The following is a 22515-nucleotide window of genomic DNA, read 5'->3' as shown; positions in this document are numbered from 1 at the left end:
AACATTAGCCTCCAGCAAGTGCTGTATCAGGGCAGCTCTCTCTCCAATTTGCAGACAAAAGCAACTAACACTTACTCTCTTTGTACATCCATGGCTATCTATCACACATCCTCCTTGACAATATTCACACATTTTTCTTCGAGTGTCAAATCACAATGAATATCAAGACATGCAACAACTGTGGAAACTTGTTTTTTACATCTCAACTTCTCAAAAATGGACAGCACAGTGTCTCAGTGGTTAGCACTGCTGCCTCACAGTCCCAGTAACCCCTGGGTTCAGTTCAAGTCTTGGGTGACTGTGCATTTTGAGCATTCTCCCTGTCTGTGTGGGTTTACTCCAGGTGCTACAGTTTCTTCTTACTTTCTAAAGATCTTTTGCTGTACATTTTGTGTCCTACGATCCTACTCTTCTGTCTACCTGACGAAGGAGCAGCCCTTCAAAAGCATGCACTTCCAGATGAAATTGTCAGACTGTAACCTGGTGTTGTGTGATTTTTAGCTTTAAAGATGTTCAGGTTGGGTTGAATGATCAGGCTAAATTGTCCATTGAGTTCAGGGATGTACAGGCTCGGTGGGTTAGCCATGTGAAATGTGTGGCTATGGGAACAGAGTGGGGTTCTGCGTCTGGTGGGATGTTCTTCAGATGGGCCAAATGGCGTCTTTCTGCACTGTAGGGATCCTATAATTCTCAGTGACATTCCTCATTGACCAGGAATCTGTTTGAGGGTTTAATGGAATGGGCCCAAACTGAATGTGTGTTCATTTACAATTCCTGAAGAAGGGCCTGTGCCCGAAACGTCGAATCTCCTGTTCCCTGGATGCTGCCTGACCTGCTGTGCTGTTCCAGCAATAAAGTTTCAACTTTGATCTCCAGCATCTGCAGACCTCACTTTCTCCTCATTTACAATGAGCCAATCACACACAGCATGCTGCAGACTGAAACATATTTAGAAATAAAGTAATTTTGGGAGGAAAACTATTTTACAAGATTGAAATTTTAATTTGACAAAAGTTTAAAATTATTCAATTCCATTGAAATTAATTTGGATTGTAACATCTGGGATAAAAGTTCAAACTGCTTCAGAATGATATAGGTGGATTTGCAGCTTTCGAAATACAGTGAGCTGAGGAGCACATTCATTTCTTTCAAAGCCTTGCCATGTTAATGTGTTTGTGAATATGGCAAGTCGCACTTATATAGCACCTTCAAAGATGTAAAGCTGGAGCAGAGATATAAATGAGTGTAAGTTGATGCATGGTGGAAGATTCAAGGCCAGCTGGAATGATGTTGGAATAGTTCAGTGTGGAGCTAACAATATCATGGAAGAGAGCTCTGCTGGACAGTGAGATGGAGGAGTCAGTGGCTAAGGAAAGGTGATTGCAGCAGGATAAAGACAATGGCTTCAATCTTCAAAATTGTCAGGTATAATTTTATTGAAGTTGTGAAAATGCCCAGACAAGCACAATCACAGCAGTTAGGTATGTCAGAGGCAGTCCTTAAACTGGATCAATGGGGATGGAGGCATCAACCATCACTATCAATCCCGAGCCGTATGTCTAGCTGTCTCCTTGGAGAGGTGAACAACTGTCATTTAGACTCAGGCTCAGCACTCACTGTCTGCTGGATATGAGCCACTGGCAAGAAGATTCAGGATGTGGAGGGCAGCTGTTGGACTGGGGTAGACAAAGCTGAAAGTCACACAACGCCAGGTTATAGTCCAACAGGTTTATTTGAAAATATAAGCTTTCAAAGCACTACTCCTTTGTCAGGTAGCCAGTAGGGCAGGATACATAGGGCACAGGATTTATAATTAAAAGATCAAAGTGTCACACAACTGGTGCAATGTATTAGAGAAACTGAGATTGCTGCTCAGTCTGTAATCATGTAGAATGGGGATACAGGTTTTAATTGATTAATATGTAAATCCCAGAAGTTCTCTCATCACTGCCCTGATATATCTTAAGTTTTTATCAGTAAATAAAAGAAAGTGACATTTTGCCCAGACAATGTATTAAAGGTATGAGGATAGAGTCTGTGTTCCAACCTGGAGTCAGATTAGTTTTATTTCCAAAGCAGGAATTTATAAAATTTAACATTGACTGACTGCCTCCAGATTGAGTGCTTTTTGAACAAAATACAATATATCTGCAAATACAAATCTGCAAACGCAAATTCACCCCATAGATTTGTGTGTGTGTGCGCACGTGCGTGTGGGAAAGAATGAAGGGACAGTTGATAGCGAAAGATGAGGGACTCTCCAACCACACGGCATCAATGATCACTTCACCAGTTTCCTCATCTCCCCTTCCTCCACCTCATCCCAGATCAAATCCTCCAACCCGGCACTGCCCTTTTGAACTGTCCTACTTGTCCATCTTCCTTCCCATCTATCCGCTCCACCATCCCCTCTGACCTATCACCATCACCTCCCACCTGCATCTACCTATCACTTTCTGAGCTACCCTCCCTCAGCCCCAGCTCAAGCCCCACCCTCCTATTTATCCCTCAACACACTTCTGCCCGTGTCTTCCATTCCTGATGAAGAGCTTCTGCCTAAAATGTTGACTCTCCTTTCTCGGATGCTGCCTGACCTGCTGTGCTTTTCCAGTGTCACACTTTTTGACTCTGGCCTCCAGCATCTGCAGTCTTCACTTTCTCCTGAAGCTGAAAGAGCACTTGAAGCTTGAATGAGCACTTAAAGGTCTCAGTTGGTGGTGGGTTGGTGTTGTTGGAGCTTGGACCTTCTGATGAGATCCAAATTCAATCAAGGGTGGAGAAGTGACTGGGTTAGGTACCCCACCATACGAGCTAATAAAGGTCACTTGCTAACTCTGGGCAGAGAAGATTGTGCCCAGAGGTTTCAGAGCACTGCCCCATCGTCAGGTGACTTCACCTGAAGGACCAACGCTCAGAAAGCTTGTGATCTCAATAAACCTGATGCACTATAACCTGGTGTCGTGTGACTTCTGACTTTGTCCACCCCAGTCCAACACTGGCACCTCTACATCATGGCCCATAGGTTTGGGAGTGTAGCCTCTTACCTCAGCTACGGTTCTGATGGGGAGAGTGTAGAGTTAATAAAATCCCACTGCTCCACAAGCAATACCAAATGCATTAGTATTTCACATTTTCACTAAAACGGTTTAGTTCTTTCTATTTATTACAGTTATTATAAACAAAAGAGACTCTCCTTTTGTTTTTTTTGACCTCCTCCAAAAATAACTTGTTTATTAAAACAAACCTTTTTTTTAAATCAATTGGCAGAACAGTGAACAACTAAACCACATCCTCTTAATCTCAAACACAGATTCACACACAGAGAGGGGAAGACCACACAGCTCTGCAAAGGGTTTTTGTGGGTGGGATAAATTTGGACAACAGGATAAGACTGAGGATTTCTCTTCAAGTTTGTTCAGATATTTAGGCCAGAAATACAATCTCTTTTAAAAGTTTCAAGTTGCCTACTTCCCAAAATTATTTGTTGTTCCAGTACACAGCTAAAAAAAGCATTTTGCCTTGACCTTTGACACTTTTCCAGCAATCACATGTTAAATCTCTCTTCAACCCAACAACGTCCAACCAGTCCCATTTCCCAATTGTTATAATCCAGAAACACTGTGGAATACCAGCTTTAATGTTACTGTGATGCCAAGTGTGTAGGCTGACTATATCAGACAACACTGCAGGCCAGCAGTGAGCCAATCATGTTAACGAGCCCATACTGTAATCCCAGGGTGACATATCCAACATTAGACATGATGCTGCTGTTGAACAATATTGAACAATCCCACCTGTGCACAGAAACACACCGGAAACCAGTTTCAGATTATCCACTGGGCTTGCAGAATGATTCATTTGTGCAGGCTAGAAATTACATATATTACTACTGAGGGCCCTGTTCTTTCCAGGAAAAATGAATATGTCTGTACATCTCATCTCTTTAATTGAGGAGAGACTCATGCACTTTGCTAATCATTGCAGCCTTAACCAATCAGAGCTTACTTGGCTGGTCTGAGTTTAATCAGTTAAGCTTGCTGGTTAACAGCTTCTGCTGCATCGCCATGTCAACCATTATCCAAACATGATTTGGAGATGCCGGTGTTGGACTGGGGTGTACAAAGTTAAAAATGACACAACACCATGTTATAGTCCAACAGGTTTAATTGGAAGCACACTAGCTTTCGGAGCATCTCTCCTTCATCAGCTGGTAGCCCCAATTAAACCTGTTGGACTATAACCTGGTGTTGTGTCATTTTTAACATTATCCAAACAATTTGCACTCACTTCTCATGCTGTTTATATTGATATTCCCTTTTGAAGTTTGTTTTTTTTGTGGCTTAGTCCTGATGAGAGTGGAACAAAAACTTAAACTTGAACCTGGAATCTGTGACTCAGAGGTTAGAGTGAGGGGAGACAGGAGATGGGGACTTGATTGGGTTGCCAAACCCCTTGGTTTTTAGACTTCTGCTCTTGTTATTTAATGCAAGTGACCCAGACTTGGGAATAAAAGTTAAATTGATTCCATCTGCTGAGGAAACCAAACTTACAATAACAGCTTACAATAGACAAAATTCAATACAAAGTAAGAAGGAAAAATGAACAGTATAAATATCTCATCATGGTTTTCCTAAAAATCAATATCAGCATAAACGTCCCCTCCAGATTCCTGAGGGGTGCTGCGTATTGGGGCTTTTTTATTCCCCTTTGGCGGCTGGTTTGGAAAGTTGAGGTCACTGTAGATGACACTGTCTGAGTTGTCACCTGTGTGCATTGCCAGCCCACCTCTCAGCGATGATGATTTCTTTTGAAATGCCATCACTGCGTATGTGATTTCATCATTATTCAAGTTGCTTCCTCTCTCTCTCTGTCTTTCTGCTGTGTTCCTTTGAATGTAGTTTATGTTTGCATATACCAAGTTCTCTTCCACTGAAGGCAATTCCTAAATTTGAAAAAAATGTATTTTTCATTCACTTGAATGGTGATGTGCATTATTATGAAGAGAAAACAAATTCTTGATTATTCTTAATCAATGTACAGTATTAGAAGTTATTATAAATTATTATTGCTTGCAGTTCTGGTCTCCTTTCTATCGGAAGGATGTTGTGAAACTTGAAAGGGTTCAGAAAAGATTGACAAAGATGTTGCCAGGGTTGGAAAATTTGAGCTATGGGGAGAGGCTGAATAGGCTGGGGATGTTTTCCAGGGAGTGTTGAAAGCTGAGGGGTGACCTCAGGGGTTTATAAAATCATGAAGGTCGTGGATAGGGCGTGGATAGGGTAAAATAGTCAAAGTATTTTTCCTGGGGTGGGGGAGTTCTGAACTAGAGGGCATAGGTTTAGAGTGAGAAGGGAAAGATATAAAAGAGACCTAAGGGGCAACCTTTTCACGTAGAGGGTGGTGCGTGTATGGAATGAGCTGCCAGAGGAAGTGGTGAACGCTGATATAATTGCAACATTTAAAAGGCATCTGGATGGGCATATGAATGGGAAGGGTTGAGAGGGATATGGGCCAAGTGCTGGCAAATGGAACCTGATTAGGTTGAGATATCTGGCTGGCAGGGATGAGTTGGACTGAAGGGTCTGTTTCTGTGCTGTACATTTCTCTGACTCTATGATTCTATTTCCAGTGTATAGTGCAGCCCAGTACTAAAGTAATTCTCCTCTTGAGCCTCCTCTATCCATTTTCATCCAATCTCATCAACATATCTTGCTATTCATTTCACCCTCATGTGCTTATCCAGCTGCCTCTCTGAGTGGTTTCACAGTATTTGCCTCAAGGACCCCTAATGGCAATAAGTTCCACTTTCTGACACTCTTCAGATGACAAGGTTTCTTTTGAACTCTCTCCTTTTTCTTTCCTAGGGGGGAATTGAGTGAAGATGCATTGTGAAATTTAAGAGATAATTTGATCAGCACGTAAACAAAGCAGGAGTTGGAAGCGGGAATTGGAAAGGTTAGATGAAGAGTCATGGGAGATGTCTTGTGTGGAGCAAAAGAGCCAGTATGTCGCAGATGGGCCAAATAGCTAATTTCTGTGCTGTAAATCCTATGTTCTTCAAATTTCTAAACAATATTCAGCAAGTTAATATTTATTATTCTTACCTGTTCATCATTAAGACTCTTAGTTCTCTGATGACACATGATGCAGAATGTCCCTGAAACATTACAATACAGTTGTTCAAACAACTTTAACAGGAATGCTGAATGTTTAAAATATTCAAACTGAGCACATATTGCAGTGTGCATAGCTGAAAAATGTGTTGCTGGAAAAGCACAGCAGGTCACGCAGCATCAAAGGAGCAGGAGAAACGATGTTTTGGGCATAAGAGGGCTTATGCCCGAAACGTTGATTCTCCTGCTCCTTTGATGCTGCCTGACCTGCTGCACTTTTCCAGCAACACATTTTTCAGCTCTGATCTCCAGCATCTGCAGTCCTCACTTTCTCCTTGCAGTGTGCATAATCATGTACTGAACTACATCCATCACTATTGCACCCATGATTCCCAGCATGAGTCTGAGGGGTAGAAGGAATCTTGGGAATGTATAGTTCGGGGTATGTAAAGGAAGTATGGGGTTAGTGGAATCATTACTCCAAAGTGAGACCATGCATTTATTTGTCAAACTTTTACTGAATAACAATTTTACAGAAAGTTATGAGTAATCTCTGAATTTAATGAGTGGCCCCAGGTGTTGAGGAATTGCCAAGTGGAACATTCAATTTTCCAGGCGTCTGTTAGGATGGAGATTCTGCAGAATTCCCACATGTGGAGCCACAGGAGATGTGGAAGATACTAAACAAGTATTTTGCATTAGTGTTTACTGTGGAAAAGGATATGGAAGATATAGAATGTAGGGACAGCTTGAAAAATGTCCATATTACAGATGAGGGAGCGCTGGATGGCTTGAAATGCATAAAAGTGGATAAATCCCCAGGACCTGATTAGGTGTACCCTAGAACTCTGCGGGAAGCTAGGAAAGTGATTGCTGGGCCTCTTACTGAAATATTTGTGTCATCGATAGTCACAGGTAAGGTGCCAGAAGACTGGAGGTTGCCTAACATGGTGCCATTGTTCAAGAAAGGTGGTAAGGACAAGTCAGGGAACTATAGACCAGTGAGCCTGACGTCAGTGTTGGGCAAGTTGTTGGAGGGAATCCTGAGGGACAGAATGTACATGTATTTGGAAAGGCAAGTAATGATAAGGGAAAGTCAACATGGCTTTATGCGTGGAAAATCATGTCTCACGACCTTGATTAAATGTTTTGAAGAAGTAACAAAGAAGACTGATGAGGGCAGAGCAGTAAATGTGATCTATATGGAGTTCAGTCAGGCTTTTGACAAGGTTCCCCATGGAAGATTGGTTAGCAAAGTTAGATCTCACTGAACGGAGGGAGAACAAGCCATTTGGATACAGAACTGGATCAAAGGTAGAAGACAGAGGGTGGAGGTGGTGGGTTGTTTTTCAGACTGGAGGCCTGTGACCAGTGGAGTGACACAAGAATCGGTGCTGGGCTCTCTACTTTTTGTCATTTACATAAATGATTTGGATACGAGCATAAGAGGTACAGTTAGTAAGTTTGCAGATGACACCAAAATTGGAGGTGTAACGGCCAATGAGCTGAGAAGTGGCAGATGGAGTTTAATTTAGATAAATGTGAGGTACTGAATTTTTGGAAAGCAAATCTTAGCAGGACTTATACACTTAATGGTAAGGTCCTAGGGAGTGTTGCTGAACAAAGAGGATTGCAGGTTCATAGCTCCTTGAAAGTGGAGTCGCAGGTCGATAGGATAGTGAAGAAGACGTTTGGTATGCTTTCCTTTATTGGTCAGAGTATTGAGTATAGGAGTTGGGAGGTCATGTTGCTGCTGTACAGGACATTGGTTAAGCCACTGTTGAAATATTGCGTGCAATTCTGGTCTCCTTCCTATCGGAAAGATGTTGCAAAACTTGAAACCGTTCAGATAAGATTTACAAAGATGTTGCCAGGGTTGGAGGATTTGAGCTATAGGGAGAGGCTGAACAGGCTGGGGCTGTTTTCTCTAGAGCATCCAGAGGCTGAGGGGTGACCTGATAGAGGTTTACAAAATCTTGAGGGGCATGGATAGGGTAAATAGATAAAATCTTTTACCTGGGGTGTGGGAGTCCAGAACTGGAGGACATAGGTTTAGGGTGAGAGGGGAAAGATATGAAAGAGACCTAAGGGGCAAGTTTTTCATGCAGAGGATGGTACATGAGCTGCCAGAGGATGTGGTAGAGGCTAGGACAACTGCAACATTTAAGAGCATTTAGATGGGTATATGAATAGGAAAGGTTTGGAGGGATAAGGGCCGGGTGCTGGCAGGTGGGACTAGATTGGGTTGGGATATCTGATTGGCATGGACGGGTTGGACCGAAGGGTCTGTTTCCATGCTGTACATCTCTATGACTCTATGATTCTGAGCAGCTCCTGACTGTACTGGAATATCAGCTATCTAGCCATTAGAAAATCCAACCCTGAAATTCTTTTTATTTGCAACTATAAGCTGCTGAGATATAACAAAATAATTGAAGAGAAATAAAAACTCACCCTTTTTGATTTGCCTCAGGTACAAAAGTAGAGCAATAACAAACAGAATGGCCCCCAGTACACCGACCAAAATATAAATCAGACTGTGATATTGAAAACAGAAAAGTGACAGTGTTTGTTCACAATCGATTCTTGGCTAATTGATGCAAGAAATATATTAAAAATGACTTCTATGACCTCAGGACATCCAAAAACAATGTAGGAAGTGAAATACTTGTGTTAAATGTTGTATTGGCAAACATAGTATTCACTTTGCACACAGTATGTTCCAACAAACAATAATCAGATGACTGATCATATAATTTGGAATTGGTAAGGGAGAGGCACTGCCCAAGTCTCCAGGGAGAACAGCCCTGCTCTTCCACAAATATCACCATGAGATCTGTCACGTTCCCCTGAGACGGGGAGATGGGGCCTGGATTGATCACACTGGGAAGATTGTACCACAACAGCATGGCATTCCCTCAGTACTGCACTAGAGACTCAGCCTTGATAATGTGCCCATGTTTCTGAAGAGGAAGAGAACTCACAATCTCTGGCATAGAAGGTGAGTGTACCACCACAGAGCCTTTTGCAGATGTGGTAAATTTCACTTGGTAAAAATGGAATAAAAAAACACTAGATGGTCACCGAAAATTAGCAACAACAGATTTGAGAATGGATTCCGATGATCTTCATTTATACAAACTGAGACAACAGATATGCAGATATAACCACAAATAAAATGTATAAACTTTCAATGCTTTTTGAATCACAGAGTATTATCTGTTTAAAAACAAATGAATAACATGTGCTGGAGACCTGAATGAAAAACAGAAGTTGCTGGAAAGGTATAATCAGACAGTATCTGGGGGTTGTTTCGGGTGTGGACTAGAATTGTGAAGAATTCTGCACTGAGCTATTTCTGCCCAAATGTGGACTAAATCACACTGCGTTTCCAATATTCTCCATTTCTGACTGACACTTAAGTGGCACTTTCTCTTCATCACCTTTGTAACTTCCAAGAATTATTTCCTCAGTGTTTATATCACACTTACAGTTCCTGCAGCTTATTTCCAACAGCTCAGGCTGATGAACTCAGGCTAAAGCCTAATGCTGCAAGCTATCTGTCCCTGTGCAGAGGTATCACTTCAAACCTTCCTTTTCACCAGCAGGAATGACACTATCCTGAAACGTCACTGAAGGTGACAGCAGCAAGGTACGTTTGGCAAGCAGGGGACATCACACATGATGTAGTTTAATGGTGAAGTAATGAAGCTGAGCAATGCCATCTGAGGGCCAACAAAATAGAAACAATTATTTTCCATTTTTGCTTTTCAAAAACAATTGAACCTTTAATATGGAACTAACTCAGGAGCCCAATATAAACCCAGCACCATTTTCATTTCCAAAATAACAAAAGCCTTTCACTTGTTTGGCTAAAAAATATTGTTAATCTCACACACTGAATCAAAGCAGAGAATATCATACGTTTCATGGGAATTCTTTCCTGGGGACTGGTTTTGACTGGTCGAGAAACTTCCAGTTATAATTGGGGAATGTGCAGTTCCTGGTGATGTTGTTGAAGAAACAGCACAAGTATATTGTTCACCTGTTGAAACAAGGGAATAATGTTCAGATTAGTCTCCTTCTCACTTGTAGTTACCCAAGGGAACCTCATGGACAAGTGGAACCTCATTACTTGGGGAAAAGCCCTTTTGATATCATGGAGTTTTGCATTATTTCCCCTTCCCTGGTAACAATGACACCTGTAAGTGGGCTAATTCTACTGAAAATGTTAGAGTCATAGTCAGCACGGAAATAGACCCTTCGGTTCAACACGTCAGTGCCAAACATGTTTCTCAAAATATACTAGTCCCACTTATCTACGTTTGGCCCATGTCTCTCTAAACATTTCTTATTCATGCACCTATTCAAATGCGTTTTAAATACTGTAACTGTACCTTCATCTACCATGTCGTCTGGCATTTCACTCCACATTGTCATTCACTAAATCATTTGTGTGTGAACATAGGAGCTACAGTTAGTAATTATATGTTGCAGGTGACAACAAAATTGCAGCTTTACTGTACAACAAAGAAGGTTAGCTCCAGCTACAATGGGATCTTGATCAGATGGGCCAATGGGCGAGGGATTGGCAGATGGATTTTAGTGTGAGGTGTTGCATTTTGGAAAGGCAAATCAGAGCAGGACTAATACACCTAATGGTAAGGTCCAGGAGGGTATTGCTGAACAAAGAAACATTGAAAAGCAGGTTCATATCTCCTTGAAAGTAGAGTCATAGGTAGATAGGGCCGTGAAGAAGGCGTTTGGTATGCTTTCCTTTATTGGTCAGAGCATTGAGTATCGGAGTTGGGAGGTTATGTTGTGGCTGAACAGGATATTAGTTAGGCCACTTTTGGAATATTGTGTGCAATTTTGGTCTCCTTCCTATCGGAAGGATATTGTGAAACTTGGAAGGCTTCAGAAAATGTTTGCTGAAAATGTATTGCTGGAAAAGCGCAGCAGGTCAGGCAGCATACAAGGAACAGGAGAATCGACGTTTCGGGCATAAGCCCTTCTTCAGTCTCCTGTACCTTGGATGCTGCCTGACCTGCTGCGCTTTTCCAGCAACACATTTTCAACTCTCCTGCTCCTTGGATGCTGCCTGACCTGCTGCACTTTTCCATCAACACATTTTCAGCACTGATCTCCAGCATCTGCAGCCCTCACTTTCACCTTCAGAAAATGTTTACAAAGGTCTTGTTGGGTTGAAGGATTTGAGGTATCGGGAGAGGCTGAATAGGCTGGGGGTATTTTTCCCTGAAGCATCGGAATCTGCGGGGTAACCTTATAGAGATTTTTAAAATCATGAGGGGCATGGATATGGTAAATAGACAACGTCTTTTCCCTGGGGTGGGGGAGTCCAGAACGAGAGGTCATAGGTTTAGGTTGAGAGGGGAAAGATATAAGAGGAACCTGAGGGGCAATGTTTTCACACAGAGGGTGGTGCGTGTATGGAATGAGCTGCCAGGGGAAGTGGTAGAGGCTTGTACAATTATAACATTTAGAGTTATAGAGATGTACAACATGGAAACAGACCCTTCGCTCAAACCCGTCCATGCCGATCAGATATCCTAACCCAATCTAGTCCCACCTGCCAGCACCCAGTCCATATCCCTCCAAACCCTTCCCAATCATATACCCATCCAAATACCTCTTAAATGTTGCATTAGTCCCAGCCTCCACCACTTCCTCTGGCAGCTCATTCCATACATGTAACACCCTCTGCGTGAAAAAGTTGCCCCATAGGTCTCTTTTATATCTTTCCCCTCTAACCCTAAACCTATGCCCTCTAGTTCTGGACTCCCCCACCCCAGGGAAAAGACTTTATCTATTTACCCTATCCATGCCCCTCATAATTTTGTAAACCTCTATAAGGTCACCCCTCAGCCTCCGACGCTCCAGGGAAAACAGTCCCAGCCTGTTCAGCCTCTCCCTGTTGCTCAGATCCTCCAACCCTGACAACATACTTGTAAATCTTGTCTGAACCCTTTCAAGTTTCACAACATCTTTCTGATAGGAGGGAGACCAGAATTGCACACAATATTCCACCAGTGGCCTAACCAATATCCTGTACAGCTGCAACATGACCTCCCAACTCCTGTACCCTATACTCTGACCAATAAAGGAAAGCATACCAAACGTCTTCTTCACTATCCTATCTACCTGCGACTCTACTTTCAAGGAGCTATGAACCTGCATTCCAAGATCTCTTTGTTCAGCAACACTCCCTAGGACCTTACCATTAAGTGTATAAGTCCTGCTAAGATTTGCTTTCCCAAAATGCAGCACCTCGCATTTATCTAAATTAAACTCCATCTGCCACTTCTCAGCCCATTGGCCCATCTGGTTAAGAATAATCTGGATGAATATATGAATAGGAATGATTAAGAGGGATATGGGTCAAGTGCTGGCAGGTGGGACTAGATTAGGTTGGGATATCTGGTTGGCATGGACGAGTTGGACCGAAGCCAATGTTTCTGTGCTGTACATCTCTGTGTCTCTGTGACTCTATACAAACCACTCTCTGTGTGAAAATGTTGCCCTTCTGGCCCCTTTTACACTTTTCTTCTCTCACCTTAAAAATATGCCCCCTCACTTTGAACTCTCCCAGCCTTGTGAAAAAATCCTTTGCTATTCACCTTACCTATGCCCCTCATGATTTTATAAACCTCGCTAAAGTCACCACTCAACTTCCTACCTCCAGTGTAAAAAATCCCAGCCTATCCTTATCACTCAAACCCTCTAGTCACAGCAAAATCTTGAAACCTCTTCAATTTAATAACTTGCCGAAAGCAGCGGGACTAGAAGTGTACAAAGTTTCCAAAAGTGGCCTCACCATCATTCTGTACAAGCTCAACACACAACTCCTACACTCAGTGGTCTGAGCAATGATAGTAAGCATGCTAAATACCTTCTTAACCACCCCGTCCACCTGTGATGCAAATTTCAAAGATCCCCTGGGTCTCTCTGTTCGACAGCACTACCCAGGGCCCTACTTTTCATTGTATTAATCCTGTCCTTGTTTGTTTTACCAAAAGGCTATACCTCACATTGATCCAAAATAAACTCCATCTGCCATTCCTCAGTCCATTGGACCAATTGATCAAGATCCCTTTGTAATTGTTGATAACCTTTGTCACTGTCAACAATGCCATCAATTTTGGTGTCATCCATGAACTTACGAACCATGCCTTCTAATTTCTCATTCAAATTGTTTATATAAATTACACCGATCCCCGTGGAACACCACTAGTCAAAGGCTTCCAATCCAAAGAATTACCCTCCACAACCATGCTCAGTCTCCAGCCATTAAGCTAATTTTGTATTCTATTGACAAGCTCAGCCTGAATCCCATGTGATCTAACTTTATGAATTAGTCTACCATGCGGAACCTTTGTTAGTAAAGTCCATACAGACAACATCTACTGCAATATTTTTGGCCACATTCTCAAAAAACTCAATCAAGTTTAGAATGCACGATTTCCCACATACTATCCCTAATCAGTTCTTGCCTCTCTAAATGCCTGTAAATCTGATCTCTCAAAATCCCCTTCAACAACTTACCCACCACTGATGTCAGACTCAGGCCTATAATTCTCAGGCTTCTCCATACAGCCTTTCCTAAATTAAGGTGTCAGCCACCTTCCAGTCCTCTGGCACCTCACTGTGACTGTGGATGATACAAATATCTCTGCTATGAGGCCCTACGATTTCTTCCCAAATTACCCACACTTGGTCGGTTCCTGGAGATTTATCCATCATTATGTATTTTAAGACGATCAGCACTTCCCTTTCTGTAATGTGGACTATTTTCAAGACATCAATATTTAATTCCCTGAGTTTCCTAATCTCCATGTCTTTCTCCACAGTAAAATATTCAAAATATTTGTTTAGTAACTCCCCCATTTGGGAAGTACTTAGTTATAGGAAGCAAATGGTTGTGATGTAGCAATGGAGTTGTTGCAATGTTTCTGCATGCTGTGGTAGTATTTTATGAACCTGCTCATTTTCAAAGTACAGTGTAAACCATTGGCTTTATTCAGAACTGATAATGAAACAAATGGAGTCCATTTTATCAATTACAGTTTTCCAGAGAGAGATAATAAACAAACGTTGTTTACATCACACTTACTGATGCTGTTGGTCTGTATCCTGTAACTGCAGTTCTTCTCTCTTACATTGCTGACAGACACATGAACAATTTCACTGGGTTTTGTTCCCTGAGTATTTGAGGCTGTGCAGTAATATTGATGATGTTGCTGTGAGAAAGATTGACAATGTAGATCCAGTTTATTGGTGTCAGAGATCTTTGAATCTTGAGATGGGGTCTTCTCAGACCATGTGTAGTGAATGGGGAGGGATCCCTGGGCAGACTCACAGGAGACTGTCACTGAACCCCCAGAACATGAGACATTTGGTTGGGATAAAAATCGAAGCCCAGGAACAGAGACGGCTTCTGTGGGAAAGAAACAATTATTGAGAGATCAAAAATCAAATATACTCCAAAACCTGGCCAATTTTCTTCCTGGTTAGACATTGATCAGACATATCAGCAAAGAGTAATGTAAAAATCACTGAGACATTTACCTTCAGAGATGTGCAGATTTACATTAAACATGAGGTCAGAGTAAATACCAGGAATCTCAATCCCACAGCTGTATTGTCCGGCATCTCCCCATTGAAGATTCTTCATTGTGACAAGAAATATTCCTTGTGTTTTGTTATCAGTGATTGATATTCTCCCATTTGGCCGATTTGTCGTTGCGATAAACTTACACTGACGAGTCCATCCGTGACACCAATATTTCATGTTTGATTGGTACCACCAATTTTCGTAGTAACAAGATATTGTGATCGCTCTTCCCAAAATTCCAGTAACATGTTTCTCTGCCCATAAAACATCTGAAACTGATGAGACAATATTTCAGAAATTTAACTGGAAAGAATGATTTAATAAACACAGATACATTTTAATCAGCTGCATTGCATCCAGTACATGATGAAGGTAATCATTCATATAAACCATTATCACAGTCTCAGGCTGTTCCAAATTCCCAGGGAGTGATTGAAACAGTCAGAATACTTTATTGCCCCACTGGTTGCGGCTAGCCCCCAATTTTGAAATTGGGTTTGTGCTGCCCGCTGTGGGCTCTAACTCCACTGTGTGTGACATCAACAAAATGTTTCCCCCTGGAGAGCAGCCTGAGTGACAGGCCTGGATTGGGGTCGGCTGGGGATCAGTGTGAAGGAGGGCACAGGTGCTGAAGAGTCCTTACTCTGACCTGAGAAGGAGGGTTTCATCCAGGGAGGAGAGGATTGTGTGTGTGTGTGGACTCATGGTGGGCTCAGGGGTTGCATTTTCAGGCTCAAGGAGCAGACACAACAGGTGACCCAGGATGATGATGCGAGTCCTTGTGTAGGAAAGAAAGAGAATTCAGCTTCTGCCAGGAATGTTTCACGATGTGGGAGAGGGATCAATGTGCAGGACCTTGATGGCAATAAGGGCAGGATTATTTGTAATCACATATTGCTGAGAATGTAAGGAGGGTAAAATGACCACCTGCTGTCCGAATGCTGAGTGCCCTGCTGTGTTTTTCCAGCACCACACTCGCGACTCTGATCTCCATCATCCACAGTCCTCAATTTATCCTCAAAGTAAGTTACTGACTTTTCCAGAGAGATGCTTCATGAGAAAATGTTTAAATTGCTGTGCCATTATGTTCTGGTGTGAAAGAGGAGCAGCCTGTTGATATCTGGCTAGACTTTAGTTCAATAAATACCAGACCAACAATTTTGTTGAGAGAATTGCCTTTTGTGTGGGGTACAATTCTTTAATAAAGTGGCAGAAAGGATATTAAGTGTAAGTGAAGAGGTGGTGGGGAGAGAAGAAAGGGAGATAGATACACGAATGAGTAAAGGTGATGAAGGTCAGAAAGCAGTGATCTTATTGGATAAAGGAAACTTTGGAAGAAAGAGAATTGTGAAAACAGAGAGATGCACACTTCAGGTTTCTGTACGTGAATTATTCTGCATGAAATTCATGGGCTCCAGCCACAAAATGTCTCAGGAAGGTTTCTTGTAACAGAATTGACGAAGTCATAATCGAGAGTAATGCTACATCGGGCATTTTAATTTTGAGTGTTTGAAAATTTCTTGACTATATGTGGAGAGATGGCAATGATGAACAAAAATATTATCGTAGTGTTACATTGTAATGTGTAATTCAATGAGATTGAAAGAGAGTAAACAACTTCATTCAAGTTAAAGACTAAATGGAAAAAGGTTTTTAGTGGGAAGAGAAATACAACGAACCACCTACTTTTGTGACTTTGGAAAAATTAAAATTATTATACTGGTATGTTCACTTAAAAGAAATATTATTTGGTCTTTTTCATTTCATTCATAATTAATAATGTTGCTCTTCAGTATTTGGGAACTGTGTCACATGGGCTTATAATGTGTTCAATAGAAGATCGAACCCTCTCAAGTTGAATAATAACCTTCCTGTTGCAATGTGATCAGAATTGTACACAGTGCTCCAAGAGTGGCCTCAGTAACATCCTATACAACCACAATATGATGTTCCAACTCCGATACTCAATGGTCTGAGCAATGCAGACAAGTGTAAACACCTGCTTCACCTGAGCCCCAAGGTCCCTCTGTTCACCAGCACAACCCAGGGCCCCACCATTAATTGCAAAGTCCACCCCTTGTTTGTTTTACCAAATGCTATACCTCACATTTATCCAAATTAAACTCCATCTGCCACCGAGCAGCCCAATGACCCAGTTGATCAAGATGCCTTTGCAATCTTAGATAATCTTCTTCACTGTTGACTATGCCACCAAATTTGGTGTCATTCACAAACTCATTAACGATGCATCCTAAATTCCTCTCCAAATTGCTTATTCAAATTACACTGATCCCCGTGAAACGCCACTCGTCCTATGCCATCAGTCCAAAAACCGTCCTTCATGACCACCCTCTGTCTCCTGTCCCAAACCAAATTTGTATCTGATTGGCAAGTTCACCCTGAATCCCATGTGATCTAACTTTTCTGATTAGTCTACCCTGTCAATAATGCCTGTGTAGACAATGTGTACTGCTGTGTTGTCATCAATTGTTTTGGTTGCTTCATTAAATATCTCAGTCAGGTTTGGACAGCACGATTTCCCTCACTCTATTCCAAATCAGCTCTTGACTCTCCAAATGTATGCAAATCCTATCTCTAAGAATCCACTACAACAACCTACCCAGCACAGATATCGGAATCACAGCTCTATAGATCTCAAGTTTCTCCTTACAGTCTTTCTTATATAAAGGCACAACATTAAAGACCCTCCAGTCTTTCGGCACCTCACCCGTGGCTGTGGGTGATGCAAATATCTCTGCTCGGGGTCCCCCAAGTTCCTTCCTCAACTTCCCACACCATCCTAGGATACACTTGATCAGGTCCCAGTGATTTATCCACTTTTATGTTTTTTAAGTCCTCCAAAACTTCCTCTTGTATAATATGGACTGTGTTTTATGACATCAATATTTATTACCTGGAGCTCCCTAGCCTCTATGTCATTTTCCATTGTAGAAACTCCTGCGAAATATTTGTTCTGTATCTCTCCCATCTCCTGTAGTTCCCCACAATGATGATCCCGGTTACTTTTTTCCCTGAATCTGAGAGTTGGTGTGTTCCATTGGGGTTTGTTAAAGGGCTTGGGCTGGTAACTACAACCCAGATATCCCACTTGTTTAAAACCACGGGTTTCACATAGAGCTGTCACTTGCCGACATAGACAGTGGTCACTTCCATCCTCTTGAGGTCTGTTTTCTGAGCCTGCAGGAATAATATGAAACCTCATCCTCACACCGACACAACCCGCCAGTGGCTTTCCATCTCCTGAAGTGTGAGAATCCATGAGACAGACAGATGAGGTTCCCCATCTCCAGGGAGGACACAGTCAACACGGGTTGGGTGTTTTTTTTTGACGTGAATCATTTCTGCAACAAATAAACTATGAACTCTTTATTTTTTAGTCTTTAATGGACAGCTTTTGTTGTCCATTCCAATTGCCCCTGTCTGAGTGGTTTTCTAAGCCATTTGAAGCGGGCAGTTAAGGACAAAGTACATGACTGGAGTCTCATGTGGAGCAGACTTGGAAATGGTGGCAGATATCATTGCCTAAAAAACGTTGATAAATCAGAAGGGTTTTGGTCCTTTCAAGAATCTGAGGCAATCTCAAAATGCTTCTCATTCTGTGAAGTACTCATTTGAAGAAAGAAAAGAGTTGGAAGGCAGCAAAAAGAGGATTCTGGGTAATCCAAGATGGAGGATGGGAAAAATTTCTGGCCGTAACAGGCTGCTCATTTTTTGAGGTATTTCAGGTGTTGAAGGTGATCTTCTCGAATTCCGAGGAGCAGCAAAGTGCTGCTGCATTGTTTTGGAACTTTGGGCCAAAATGTCAAATTAGCAGCACTTTTAAAAGGGGGAGGTACAGACAAAGGCAACACATGGTTAGGTCAGTGCAGGACAGAGAGAGAGAAAAGGAAACCCACACTGCTAACTGACACAGCAGTGAACCTGCGCAGTTACTGCCTTTATTGTTTGAGTTGATGTATCACTGGACATCGTAGTGCATCTGAGAAAATTAACAAACAGTGAAATTGACAACTAATCTTGGAGGAACCTGTTTGGGAGAGGTCACAGCACAGAAACAGAGAAGTGAATATTTTTAAGTGCGGCCTGACAGAAAGTCTGCAGTAGTGAGTAAAGTGGATTCATTCTTGATTATATGTTTTATTGAAATATGTCTCTTGATTAAAAATATAAGCCTTAAGTTAGCCTGGAGCAGGAGAGAAATAAGACAGTCCTATTTGCTGGGTCTGCAAATTGGAAGAAGCAAAAATGGCCTTGTGAAGAGTGATATGCCCTTCCTGTTGGATGTGATAATTCTGAGAGAGTTTACATGTTACTGAGAATTATATCTACAATAAATGCTGTTGGTTGCAAATCCTATCATATCGAATGGATCGGTTGGAGAGACAGTTAAGGGCAATGAAGAATTTCAAGAGCAAGGAGGTGTGATGGATGGCGGTTTTGGGAAGGGGGAAAAGTTGCAGATACAGTCACAGAGATGGGTTATGTCCAGGAAAGGTAAGAGAGGTAGGCAGGTAATGCAAGGGTTTTCTGTGACTATCCCCATTTAAAACAAGTATGCTGTTTTGGAAAATGCAGGGGGTGATGGATTCTCAGGTGAAAGTAGCAAGAACAGCCAAGTTTCTGGTATTGAGATTGGCTCTGATGTAATTAGGGGTATGTCGAGTTCCAAGAGATCGGTTGTGTTAGTGGATTCTCTCGTCCGAGGAACAGACAGACGTTTCTGTGGCCAGCAGCGAGAAATCAGAATGATGTGTTGCTTTCCTGGTGCCAGGATCAAGGATGTCTCAGAGGGGGTGCAGAATGTTCTCACAGGGGAGAGGGACCAGAATGAGGTCATTGTCCTTGTTGGAAAAAACGACATAGGAAGGGAAAAGGTTAAGATTCAGAAGGGAAATTACAGAGAGTTTTGCAGGAGTTTAAAAAGGAGGTCCTCGAGAGTAGTAATATCTGGATTATTCCCAGTGCTACGAACTAGTGAGGGCAAGAATAGAAGGATAGAGCAGATGAATGCATGGCTGAGGAGCTGATGTATGGGTGAAGGATTCACATTTTTGGATCATTGGAATCTTTTCTGGGGTAGAAATGACCTGGACAATAGGGACGGATTGCTCATGAATCAGATGGGGACTAATATACTGGCAGGGAAATTTGCTCGAGCTGGTCAGGAGGATTTAAACTAGTAAGGTGGGCGGGGGGTGGGGCTGGGACCCAGGGAGATAGTGAGGTACGAGATCAATCTGAGACTGGTACGGTTGAGAACAGAAGTGAGTCCAACAGTTAGGGCAGACAGGGACAAAGCGAAGAACAAGGTAGGACTGTTAAATGAAACTGCATTTATTTCAATGCAAGGGGCCTATCAGGGAAGGCAGATGAACTCAGGGCATGGTTAGGAACATGGGACTGGGATATCATAGCAATTACAGGGACATGGCTCAGGGATGGGTAGGACTGGCAGCTTAATGTTCCAGGATACAAATGCTACAGGAAGGACAGAAAGGGGGACAAGAGAGGAAAGAGAATGTCGTTTTTGATAAGGGATAGCCTTATAGCTGTGCTGATGGAGGGTATACCTGGAAATGCATCCAGGGAAGTTATCTGGGGGAAACTGACAAATAAGAAAGGGATGATAACCTTATTTGGATTGTATTATTGACCCCCTAACAGTCAGAGGGAAATTGAGAAACAAACTTGTAAGGAGATCTCAGCTTTCTGTAAGAATAAGAGGGTGGTTATGGTAGGGGACTTTAACTTTCCAAACATAGACTGGGACTGCCACAGTGTTAAGGGTTTAGATGGAGAGGAATTTGTTAAGTGCGTACAAGACAATTTTATGATTCAGTATGTGGATGTACCTACTAGAGAAGGTGCAAAACTTGACCTACTCTTGGGAAATAAGGCAGGGCAGGTGACTGAGGTGTCAGCGGGGGAGCACTTTGGGGCCAGCGACCATAATTCCATTAGATTTAAAATAGTGATGGAAAAGGATAGACCAGATCTAAAAGTTGAAGTTCTAAATTGGAGAAAGTCCAATTTTGACAGTATTAGGCAAGAACTTTCAAAAGCTGATTAGGGGAAGATGTTCGCAGGTAGAGGGACGGCTAGAAAATGGTAAGCCTTCAGAAATGAGATAATGAGAATCCAGAGAAAGTATATTCCTGTCAGGGTGAAAGGAAAGGCTGGTAGGTGTAGGGAATGCTGGATGACTAAAGAAATTGAGGCTTTGCTTAAGAAAATGAAGAAAGCATATGTAAGGTATAGACAGGATAGATTGAGTGAATCCTGAGAAGAGTATAAAGGCAGTAGGAGTATACTTGAGGGAAATCAGGAGGGCAAAAAGGAGACATGAGATTGCTTTGGCAAATAGAGTTAAGGAGAATCCAAAGAGTTTTTACAATATACTAAAGACAAAAAGGATAACTAGGGAGAGAATAGGGCCCCTCAAAGATCAGCAAGGCGGCCTTTGTGTGGAGCTGCAGAAAATCGGGGAGATACTAAATGAGTATTTTGCATCAGTATTTACTGTGGAAAAGGATATGGAAGATATAGACAGTAGTGAAGTAGATGGTGACACCTTGCAAAATGTCCATATTACAGTGGAGGAAATGCTGGATGTCTTGAAACACATAAAGGTGAATAAATCCCCAGGACCTGTTCAGGTGTACCCTAGAACACTGTGGGAAGCTAGAGAAGTGATTGCTGGGCCTCTTTCTGAGATTTTTGTATCATTGATAGTCACAGGTGAGGTGCCGGAAGACTGGAGGTTGGCTTACATGGTGCCACTGTTTAAGAAGGGTAGTAAGGACAAGTCAGGGAACGATAGACCGGTGAGCCTGATGTTAGTGGTGGGCAAGTTGTTGGAGGCAATCCTGAGGGACAGGATATGCAAGTATTTGGAAAGGCAAGTACTGATTAGGGATAGTCAACATGGCTTTGTGCGTGGGAAATCATGTCTCACAAACCTGTTTGAGTTTTTTGAAAAAAGTAACAAAGAGGATTGATGAAAACAGAGTGGTAGATGTGATCTATATGGACTTCAGTAAAGTGTTTCACAAGTTTCCTCATGGGAGACTGGTTAGCAAGGTTAGATCTCATGGAAGGAGAAAGTGAGGTCTGCAGATGCTGGAGATCAGAGCTGAAAATGTGTTGCTGGAAAAGCACAGCAGGTCAGGCAGCAGCCAGGGAACAGGAGAATCGACATTTCGGGCATAAGCCCTTCCTCAGGAAACTCATCTCATGGAATACAGGGAGAACTAGCCATTTGGATACAGAACTGGCTCAAAGGTGGAAGACAGAGGGTGGTGGTGGAGGGTTGTTTTTCAGACTGGAGGCCTGTGACCAGTGGACTGCCACAAGGATTCTCTACTTTTTGTCATTTACATATATGATTTGGACGTGAGCATAAGAGGTACAATTAGTAAGTTTGAAGATGACACCAAAATTAGAGGTGGAGTGGACAGCGAAAAAGGTTATCTCAGATTACAACAGAATCTGGACCAGTTGGGCCAATGGGCTGAGAAGTGGCAGATGGAGTTTAATTCAGATAAATGCAAGGTGCTGCATTTTTGGAAAGCAAATCTTAGCAGGACTTATACACTTAATGGTAAGATCCTAGGGAGTGTTGCTGAACAAAGAGACCTTGGAGTGCAGGTTCATAGCTCCTTGAAAGCGGAGTCGCAGGTAGATTGGATAGTGAAGAAGGCATTTGATATGCTTTCTTTTATTGGTCAGAGTATTGAATACAGGAATTGG

At 42.2% G+C, this 22515-nt stretch overlaps 1 protein-coding gene across 1 annotated transcript in view; it reads right to left on the bottom strand.

Annotated features, from left to right (window-relative positions):
• Positions 1 to 1079: 1079 nt before the first annotated feature.
• Positions 1080 to 22515, bottom strand: part of LOC122562927 (uncharacterized) — a 90588-nt gene continuing 69152 nt past the window's right edge. The window contains exons 16-21 of the mRNA XM_087973389.1: positions 14700 to 15020; positions 14245 to 14568; positions 10038 to 10158; positions 8568 to 8650; positions 6105 to 6157; positions 1080 to 4942 (exon numbers count right to left, since the gene is read on the bottom strand). Of these exons, the coding sequence (XP_087829515.1) occupies positions 4631 to 4942; positions 6105 to 6157; positions 8568 to 8650; positions 10038 to 10158; positions 14245 to 14568; positions 14700 to 15020 (1214 nt within the window). The 3' untranslated portion in view covers positions 1080 to 4630. The remainder of the gene's footprint in view (positions 4943 to 6104; positions 6158 to 8567; positions 8651 to 10037; positions 10159 to 14244; positions 14569 to 14699; positions 15021 to 22515) is intronic.

The sequence above is a fragment of the Chiloscyllium plagiosum genome, unplaced genomic scaffold (assembly GCF_037043375.1).
Source record: "Chiloscyllium plagiosum isolate Xiang-an unplaced genomic scaffold, Cpla_swu_hap1 HiC_scaffold_26, whole genome shotgun sequence".
NCBI lineage: Eukaryota > Metazoa > Chordata > Chondrichthyes > Orectolobiformes > Hemiscylliidae > Chiloscyllium > Chiloscyllium plagiosum.
The sequence above is the reverse complement of the archived record's forward strand: the minus strand, read 5'-3'. Positions and strand labels throughout refer to the sequence as shown.